Genomic DNA, 10,271 nt, shown 5'->3' with positions numbered 1-10,271 from the left:
ACCTTTAGAAGCTATAAGAGGTATAATCATACCTGTAGCATGTAACCTTGCAATAGTATGCACCCGATCGGGTTCAGTAGCGGTTTGGTGATAGCTTACTCCTTCACACGACCCTGTAATTACTTATGGCAGTTGCTTACTCAGTCACTCTGATGTAATATCAATGAGAACATACTTAGCCTTCAATCCCCTCCGCAGAAACTGACGTTCGAGCCTTAGAAGTAATTGCGGGCGCACTGCAGTGGCAGAGGGTTAAAACAAATTCTTTTAAAGCGTGATTGAGAATAACTGTCATGAGGAAGCCGTGCGCTCAACGAAGTGGTTACTGGGCATCAATACATTCGAGTCATTCACGGCGCTTCCGAGTCGATGTGCATGGATATTTGCTGCGATCAAAATTCTAGTCAGCATTTCTTCTTCCAACGGTGGCATATTGCGCGGCGCCGTACCTGAAATCTAACACCAGCGGACGCTGATTAATGAAGATGTGAAGTTCAAATACCATAAAATTCCGAAAAAGACCGCGACCACAAGAACAAGCCGACCAACTACCGCATGAGATTCCATATAGGATTTTCCTGCAAAAAAGAATTCATGACGAGGATAATCTATATCACCAAACTTGAAGGAAAAAAATGCGATCCGGGTCATGCAAAAATCTTCCATGGATCTCTTGCCTCTATACTGTTATAGAGTCCCTTCAACATCAGCAGTTTCTTGGACAACAATATGTTGTACAATGGTGAATACCCAAGATCTGGCAGTAACGTTCAGCATTCTAGGATGGCCCTAGAGGAATCATCTACTCTTACTGTTTTCGGAAGATATTGTGCCATTTGGGGTCAGACGTCGGCATAGGGGTTAAATTCAGGGGCCACAAGTTAAAATATTTATACACTACCGCTGATCGTATTCAGTGGGTCCAACTCGAGTTTGATGAATCCATGTTAAACTGAAGATAGCCATATGCTATATCAAAATGGTACGACAGGGGTTGATTCAAGTTCGACTCAAGTCAGTAATGTATTATGTTAAATTGACTTCAACTTGTGTTCAACATCATCACAGGGGTCGGTGGCCTTTCTCCTTTAAGGTATCCTCATTTATGCATAGGGTTCAGCACGAATTTGCCGTATTAATTTCGTCTCAAAAGGGCTTTCTCATGTTGAATCCAATTTCGTCTCCGGCGTGTACTACCCCGTATGAAGTTGCAAGTGCAGATGGCCGGATTCAAAGCTTTTGACAGGAGACCCAAGAAAATTATCATAGTAAGACATATTAAGGCCGACTTCAGTTCATTAAATTGCGTGCCTTTCTCCGAAACACTAGTCTGAATCTGGAAAGTTCCAAGCGAAGCATTTTCCCGATTCTTCACCATGATATAACCGCTCTCTTATCAAGGGGTTATAGATAAATGAATATCAATTTAGCTCAAGAAAACATAAGGACTCACTCATAGAACTTTAATGCCGTGATACAAGGCGGACGACCACCTGGGAGCGGAAGAGCCTTCATCCTCCTGACCTCAGTGAATGTCCATCCCCGTTCACTTTCAGTCTTATTTATATGTTCCCATGTCCAAAGAGTGATGGAACCATTCGAAGCACCTGTGGCAAGGATTCCCTTATACGAATATTCCCTTTCATGAAACGCCAGCGAAGTAATGGAGGCAACGTGACTTGAGAAATACGATGGCAAAGTGGTGAGATCAAGAGAAGCGATCGGTCGAGCATTGATGGTATGTAGTTGTAGAGTTAGATTAGAGCAAGTTGCGATATAGCCCTGATGTGAAATAGTGAGACCAAACCAAAGCAATATAAGCCGCAACATACCGTGCTTTCATTTATTGCTACTAGATTGATGGGTGCAACCTCCGACTTATTATTCCGTTGATGATGCCATATCGACTGCACATACGCTCCACGGTTGAGGTCCCAGATCACCGCACTTCCATCTTTGGAGCCAGATACGATAATAGACCAAGTCCGCGAAGCCGCGACGCACACCACTTCATCGGTATGAATCCGCATAATGTGTGACAACGAAATAGAAAGTTTTTCAGAGGCAAAAGCAGGCGAGGCCAAGTTCAGGGAAGAGCCTCCAGTGCTTCGGCGAATAAGCTTCCATACTCTGACCGTATAATCCCCCCAGCCTGTCACCAGACAATCAGAATCCACAAGTGTTGCACAGTTACAGGACGAATTCTCTAGCACTTGCACAACCTATAGATACGGGGAATGCATTGAGAAGGTTTTCGAGATGAATCGCAACTGACTGACTTTATGATCAACAAGAGCACGAAGTTCCTTGGTCTCGGAACACCATTCAATTTGCTCATGTGGATATAGAGGGACGGTCAGAGAACCTTGGGGACAAGGTATAACCTTATTGCCCACAGGATCCAGAACAAGTTCCCTTACAGGAGTTAACGGTCCCAAATCTTAAAAATTAGATATATGTTTAAGGTTCGGCGATAGGAACTTACCTCTGGTGCATCGAGATGCTTGAACCAAGAGATGGGGGTCTTCTTCAATGCCGTGCAAGGTGCCAAGAGGTAACGTCGGTAGACCGTGATTAAATCTGGCTGGATGAGGGGCGTTAAACAACTTCCGCGGGGTCTGGCCAACTGATTTGGGGTTAGTGCTCGTTAAGCTCGATACGATAAGCACACACAATTATGAATGATTCCAATAGTCGCCTCCTTCTCCACCTTATCAGTAATCTCATCAAGGTCTAGGCGCGGATCAACAAAAATCAACCGCATAATCAAGGCCTATTCTTACTAATGGCTCCCTCGTACGATAGAGGATGAAATGCGTTCAGTGATTCCGAGTCTTGTTGCTTGTATCCCCAGATCAAGTCAATCCAAGCGGGCAGATTCTCGCTCACATACTCGCTTTCGAGAGCCTAAAAGATGATCGGTCAAAAAAGTCTATGAATTTCAGAGTCAACGTACCCGTCGATGCCAGATGGTGAATAATAAAGGATCGTCTCTGGCCCAAGGAGGCAATTTAACGTCATGAATCCTCTCTCCAGTCCGTTGTTGAATCCCAAAATTGAGATTGGCCGTATTCTCGAGGAACCTTGATAACCATACATGAGCCAATACCCCAGCAGATTTAATTTGCAGATGTACTCTGGGCAAGTGAAAAACTCGGGTATCAATTCTCGAACATCTCCGCGGGCATCGTGAGCCGCAGACTCGTATGTTCGGCCGACGTCACTACAGGCAGGTATTAGCTGATCATCGCTTCATGACTTCATAACACGCACGCAAAGAGTCTATCTGGAAGATCCCAATCTCCACCTTGCAAGGTTTTGAACATGTTGGTAAAAGGTGCCAAGCGGATCAGAAAATGGCAAACGATCATTGAGGAGCTGAAATGAGTGCCATAGTGGAAGGGTCTCTCGTTCACACTTTCTAGATTTTCGTAGCGCATCTTCGCAGCTTCTCGACGAGCAGGTGTTAAAGCACCCATCGGCTTGCCAAGGCTACAGTCACTTTAGTTATGTAAATCGGGCAGATAGTATCAACGGACTCGCGATAGGATGCGGGTGAAGCAAGATCCAAAGTTTCGGAGGCATAATCTGAGAGCACCCAAGCTTTTAATGCACGTTAGGTCATAGAATCTGTTGGAGACAAAGACTTCATACGAAAGACGGGATATTGGGTTGCGTCACTCGGAGTACGTCCAGATATTTGATTCAAAACACTAAGGTATGTGAACTGAGTAGAATATTCTCATTAGCCTAGAACATTACCATATGCAACGGGTACTTACATTGCTAATCTCTCTAACTTGCCATTTCCTTGTTGCAGTCGCCAAGTCATCTGGCTTGAATAACAACCTCGAACCCTGATCTGTGAGCAACCAGCCACTGAACGGACCAGGGGTACGAAGAAGCCCGGGGGTAGATGAATGTTGGACGGTATTCCTCGAAATGATATTCGATAATTGATGATTGATCGCTGAACGTCTTTTCCGATCCTGAAAGACCAATAAAAAGGAGCGACTATCCTTAAAGTATACCTCAAGGCTGGAAATAATTAATCAGGTTCATTCACGTTTCTGAAAAGAAAAAAGGGCTTACGCTACGTCGCGTAATAAGAAGGTTTTCTCACTGCAAGCCGCTATTTGCTGATGCGCCCTATTCATGAATAAATTATGTACTTTTCGAATATTTGTCGAACGTTTACCATCGAAACGCTCGCTGAGGTATACCAAGTCCGACAATGCCTCCAGGAGCAGAAAATAAACTTTCGGGCGCATCATGTGCGTCAATGATCTCCCCTTCATTGCTTTCAACAACTCCATCGAGCATGTAAAGATGAGTTTTCCCAATAATTAATAGGCCAGCTAGATATGTGTCAGAGCCGCTTTAATGAAAGGATTGAGTAAAAGTAAGCCCTCACGAAAAGAATCAACACCAGCAATACGCGCAATGGTAGTCACTCCGTCTATTACATCTCCAGGCTCAAGTTCATGCCTGATGCGCCGTAATTTATCCTCAACTACGTCCTCTGCCAAGGCAGGTTCTAATCATTCATCAGCATATACGCCTGTTAAGCACAGTAGCACGACTCACCATCCATCTCCATTGAAGAAATCTCATATGACTCAGCCCAAGGTGGTACCTCAGTCACGGTCTGCTGTTCCTCAACTTGCGGGGCTTGAACATCCCTTGTGCCACTAGACCCAACATTGGCTCTAAAACTTGGAATCTGATCTGTATCTGGTTCGAGTTTAATCCTTCGGTTTGAAGAGTTTAGCCAAAGCTCGATCGCTGGGGATATATACGAACCGCATGCGATGTGGTCCTTCCGTCTCATCCAATCTATACAGTTGCTTCCCTTGAGTGGGCCAGAGCCCTCGTTCCGAAGCAAGCAGTTGTGTCCAATTCTTGATTTGTGAAACCTGGCGTCGAGTTTCACGTCTTAAAAAAATGAAAAATAAGCGGATGACACAGTAAAAGAGGAAAAGGACAACTAACAGATCAAGGAAAGCCTTCCTCAACCTCTTTTTCTCCGAAATCTGAACCGTCTTCCGCCATTCTGCAATCCTGGTAACAATCTTGATGATAGTCCTCTCTCTTACTTGTAAGCTGAACCTCGCCGAAGCTAGACGCTGTCGAACCGTTCTAGTATCCGCTACAAGACTAGGATCAATAGTCGTCCTTTCCACATCAGGACTCAGTATGCCCTCTGCTATAGGTATCGTATCCATAATCTATAGAGGTACATTTCAGTGATCCATGACCACGTCAGATGAAGTTTGCGACACAGTTGTACAGCACATACTTCACGTTTTTGAGATCCAGCAACCAAATTATCCAAAGCAAGCGCCAAACCAAAATGCGTCAATTTCTCCAAAATCCTCAAAGCCCTCGCATTAATCGCCGGCGCTACCGATAACCTCTTTACAAAAGCCTTATATCCATCCACAAACAATTGTGTCGTGATTTGAGATTGAAATACGGTGCGGAATTGTGCCAATGTCGAATGGAGATTGAGTAATTCTTCGACTAGAGCCTCGACTGTCGAAGCTTCATTAAGTGGGAAGGTAAAACATTGGGACCCGAGTCCGGAGCGTAAAGGCGAAAGTGGTGATTCGATCAACGGTGTCCTTGCTTCGTCCGAGATGTGAACAGTTGACGCAATAGCACTCAAACCAGATTGAAGTGCGGTAAGGATCGTAGGAACAATCTGCGGACATTTGATAATAAGCCCTTTCTGCTGTCCGGTCGCTCGTCCAATAAGGAGTTTGAAAGCAGCGCCGTTGACTTCCGCATTCCAAGACCCAGGTACAATTGTTTTCAGAACATTCCACCCATTGACCAGCTCGAATTTCCGTATAAATGAAGCAGAGAAACCGATACTGATATCCAAAAGTTTGAGTATTTGGGTAGAGACTGTGGAGGAAGGACTATTTCCCAACAGGAGTAGACATATGCGGGTAAGTGGAAGTGTCGCGATGAATTTTGTATAATATTGTTCATCGGAAAGCATGTCGACCAGTAATGCAAAGACTTTCTCGGATTTGTCGCGAGCGTTATTGAAGTCAACACGAGAGTATATCGACCGGGGAGAACTAACGGGGAGGAGTTCTTGCACTGAATTCATTTAAAAAGACTAATCAACCACCAATAAATGAATTCAAACTCACCTTCATGAAGGTTGGCCGCCAAATACGACACTACAGGTTTGATAGTTCCATCTCTTGAAAAATCCGCTCGACAAGCAATACGCAAAGCGTTGATAAGGCGAGTGGTATTATTTGCCGAAAACCAGTCGGTCTGAAGCGCGAATACTAATTTGCGAGTCAGTCGTAGTTTCGAGAAGCGTTGGGTTATGTTGTATGCTCTATAACGACTAGTTTTGAACAAGGTGGAGAAATGCTCAAAGTATACAGCTTGAATTTCGTCTCGAGTCCGCGACCATAACTCGAAATCAAGGGCGATAGCACCATATGCTCCAAGATTGACAATAGTTGACTGCCTTCAGGTAACGTTCAATTAAGATCGGCAGGAATAGAACATAGCACTCACTCAGGAGTACGCGCATTGATCCCTAAAAACTCAAACAATATTTCATAACTTGTCAAATTGATGTGATGGCTCTTCTTCCTCAATATGTCCGCGAGTATCTCATAGCCACCTAACGTTAATCCTCTCAGACATGCCTGGAAGCTTACGAAAGAAAAAACTCACGTAGTCTTTCCATATCCTCTGAATTCTGCCAGCTATTCCTCAAACCGTCCACCAAGATGCTCAAAGCACGCGAAAGCTCATGAGGGGACTATGACGTGGCCATCAATAACTCGAACTCATAAGCATACGCGAAAGATCTACCATTGCCAACTGTACAAGTCTTAAAACGACCGCAGCACCTCCAATAGTCCAGAGCGCATTGTCAAAACATGCAGCCTTGGCCAGATACACGTCGCCCTTGACCATGAAGCGCGTTAACAATCCAGAAGAAGGTGCCTCTTCTATAAAACCAGCAAGAGGGACACTAGCAGCGTTGATCGAAAACACCATCTGGGATTTATTAAATCCTATGCCATTGCGTACGATCTTGAGGATGGGAGATTCTTCGAGCTTTAGACCATTCTTCGATTTCAATGATGCGAGGAACATATTGACCGACGTCGAGGCTTCATAGGTCAAGAACCTTTTTAGATCCGAGTCTTGGAAGTTACCAATGTATCGTGGCCCGATATGGTGAATAAATCGGACAATGTCATCATCTAAGAATCCTTAATTAACGCATATAACAAACCGGTAAAAGACACGCGGCTCACGAATGGGGGCAGCAATCAAGTAAGCTGACGACAGGCACCAACTCGGCGAATGCCCCGTTGTTCCATTCCCAATCCTGTACGACAAGCCAACGCATTTAGTGTCTGGTTTCGGGTAAGCTATGTTGACGGCATCTTGTATGACAGCATCAACAAAGAGACCTGGAACAATTGAGTACACGACAATGATACGGTACAACGGCACGTACGAAGACTGGGATTAGAAGATCGGCTGGGGTAGTGGACAAGCGCAAGGTGTGTCCAGCGGGACTTGCGTATTGTTGCTTTTGTGAAAATAACAGCCTCCCGGCTTGCATTGCTACGAAGCTCGAATTTCCCGTCAGAGCGGAGAAGCAGACTGATGATTGATTTTTTGTCGGCCGAGACTTCGAGCAGAGTCAATGGACTTAACGAAGGTAATTGCGAGAGAAATATCCAAACCTGAAAGAAATGTCAGAAATGAGGGGTCGCATTATCACCAAAAAAGAAAGTGCCATACCATGAAAGTAACACCCGTCGAAGGTAAACCCTTGCTATCTTCATCTGTAATAACGAGCGCGGACGATGATTCCATCGAAAAGTGGTCCACCCAGCGAGATCTCATTCCATACCGGACAAGATCCAACATTTCCGCATCCAAAGTGTCATCTTCGCGAATCACTCTCTGAAGGATCAGACGAGCTTGAGGGGGAGCCGCGCCGAGCTCTAACAAACGACGCAAGAGTTTTTGCCACGTATGACGTTCGCTATCGGAGACTTCCCCATTCCCCTTGGAAGATAGGAGATGCTCTAGAATAGGGAGGACGAGGCCTGCATTGCTCATTACAGCGAAATTACGGTGACGAGCAGCTGCAAGACGCCCGAGGATTTTGGAGAAACCGAAGCGAAGAGAGGGAAACGTCCAGACGCGCTGAATTAGGGACCAAAGGAGAGGTAGAGCTCCGGGATGGTGGATAGTTTGAAGATGGGGGCCATATTCCACGAGCACATCATCTACTTCATCGATATTTGCAGCTTGCAATGCTCTGAACAGAGGCTCCAGAGCCGGCTCGTGAAGTATGAAGGAGAGCAATAGTCCTAACACTGTAATAGTGGTTTCCGGGTCGGATGAAACATTTTCGAGTGAGTGCTTGAGGGGCTCATAACCAATCACTCGCTGACATCCTGACCTGAACAGTTGCTCAATTCGTTTAGAATGAGAATACACACCTTGTAGAATGTAGCATTCCTATCATGTTCAAATGTGGCATCCGACAAAAGTCCCAAGGTTGACCGGACCCCCTCGAGTCTCTTGGCTGCCCGGTCTTCGTCCTCGGAGCTGTCGGTTAGAGTAGACAAAACATTGTAGATGACGAGGAAGCCATCCAATTCGCGAAACACGTCCTTGGTGTACGAATTCTGATTCATGATCCTCTGTATTTCTGCCACAATCTGACAGCCAGTTTGAGATCATCAGAGCAAGTTCAAAATAAACAGCAAGGTCAAGGACATACCTTTATTTTATCTTCATGTCCCTCGGCTTGTTTGAGCTCTTCAACTGAATTCCGCATCAACTCGACCAGCACGTCGCGTGCAAAGTCTTCTGGAGTGGGCTCATCCTGGGGCACGCTGAGGGTGTTTTGAGGTGGCAGACGAGGAGAAACGTCGAAACGGGCGCGGAGGGGAGTGAGAAGTGTGCGCAACATGGAGCACGCCTGCTGCAGGAATGACCATAGGGGATACGCGATACATGTCCATCGTGACCTCGGTCCGAACATCCCATCAAATATTCAATTCCTACCACTAAGTACTCGACACCACTACATCGATGCTCATATGTAGAGAAACACAACACGTTGGTCGGAATGCCTTTTACCCAAAGAACCATATGTGTATTGTGTCATATTCAGTCGGGTGAGGTCAAATGAACCAAATCATTAATATCTCCGAAAGTAAAAAAAGATTCGCAACTGCCGTAACACAGACATAGTGGAACAGAATGCATAAGGCTCGGACATTTGAAAGGTCAAGCTCTTTGGGCTGGTCAAGTGCTCGACATAATCATCAATCCACCTTTAACCACTGTAAAATAGATTGATTTAAGTTACCATCACTTTAGCAAAGGTGGAAACACTGGCCTCAAAAGAATAAGCCTTCCTCATCTTTCCAATCAGCTGCGTATCTATCCAGCTCCTAACCTTGGGGTGCCTCTTCAGGTCCAACCAACCAAGACGATACATCTCCTTCATAATCCATACCTTGTTGAACAAGGTCAACTGAAGACAAACTGAAGACCCAGTAACTTCAGAGGTTAAGCAAGTCGAAGTGATTTGAGTTATCTTGGATGAAATAAAATAGCTCATACGTCCGTATCATGTGTCGTTGGTACGCGAAAATCTGGTTGGGAGTCCATCTTGAGCTTGTCGCAAAGCCTATCGAGTACAAACTTTCGCCTTATTGAGCCTTACCGGGCGATACTTGCACGTACCCCGACATCATGACGGGTCTCTTCGTGGGAATACCAGACTAGGGTCCGGATCTGTAGATCCTGGATTCCTACTTAGACAGGTAACTTCGCTCGGAGGGATAGATTAAGGGAAGGCGATAGTCGCAAAGAGATGCATGTAGTGTGTATCGCCTCATTGACAATTTGACAAGTCATCAAGACACCAAGGGTTTAATCTTAAGCCGATGATCCTTCGATGTGAAGGTGTTGAAAACGATGCCACGGTAGCTTTGACTAGTAGCTTTCAAAGCGTCTCCAATTTGATGTTACAATCTGGCTGTGCTTCATCCACTAGACAACAACCTGCTGAGTTAGAAGTTGAATTGCTGTACTTCTACATCCCAGTGTATGATGCCATTTCGCATCACAAATGCTGAGTAGATGGTAATTCATTCTTTGAATAGCTGTGAACTTCATTCTATCGATCCAAAAGCGCGTATACGACAAGTGTATACCCTGACAGGTGGGGTTACGAGCGATTATATGTA

The 10,271-nt window shown here is 45.3% G+C and overlaps 1 protein-coding gene across 1 annotated transcript; it reads right to left on the bottom strand.

Moving 5' to 3' along the window:
* Nucleotides 1-1,325: 1,325 nt before the first annotated feature.
* On the bottom strand, nt 1,326-8,983 carry AGABI2DRAFT_211062 (hypothetical protein; the record flags this gene model as incomplete). The annotated part of the gene is made up of 30 exons (XM_006456146.1): nt 1,326-1,392; nt 1,454-1,782; nt 1,833-2,222; nt 2,280-2,440; nt 2,486-2,626; nt 2,674-2,733; nt 2,784-2,907; nt 2,957-3,083; nt 3,137-3,223; nt 3,274-3,492; nt 3,540-3,603; nt 3,655-3,727; nt 3,783-4,038; nt 4,093-4,149; nt 4,199-4,358; nt 4,415-4,537; nt 4,588-4,751; nt 4,804-4,935; nt 4,993-5,228; nt 5,300-5,876; nt 5,937-6,111; nt 6,165-6,496; nt 6,547-6,655; nt 6,709-6,796; nt 6,850-7,247; nt 7,302-7,460; nt 7,508-7,739; nt 7,798-8,454; nt 8,508-8,729; nt 8,792-8,983. The coding sequence occupies 30 exons, from the start codon at nt 8,981-8,983 to the stop codon at nt 1,326-1,328; spliced, it is 6,111 nt and encodes a 2,036-aa protein (XP_006456209.1).
* Between the last annotated feature and the right edge of the window lie 1,288 nt (nt 8,984-10,271).

The sequence above is a fragment of the Agaricus bisporus genome, assembly GCF_000300575.1.
Source record: "Agaricus bisporus var. bisporus H97 unplaced genomic scaffold AGABI2scaffold_12, whole genome shotgun sequence".
Taxonomy (NCBI): Eukaryota; Fungi; Basidiomycota; class Agaricomycetes; order Agaricales; family Agaricaceae; genus Agaricus; species Agaricus bisporus.
The sequence above is the reverse complement of the archived record's forward strand: the minus strand, read 5'-3'. Positions and strand labels throughout refer to the sequence as shown.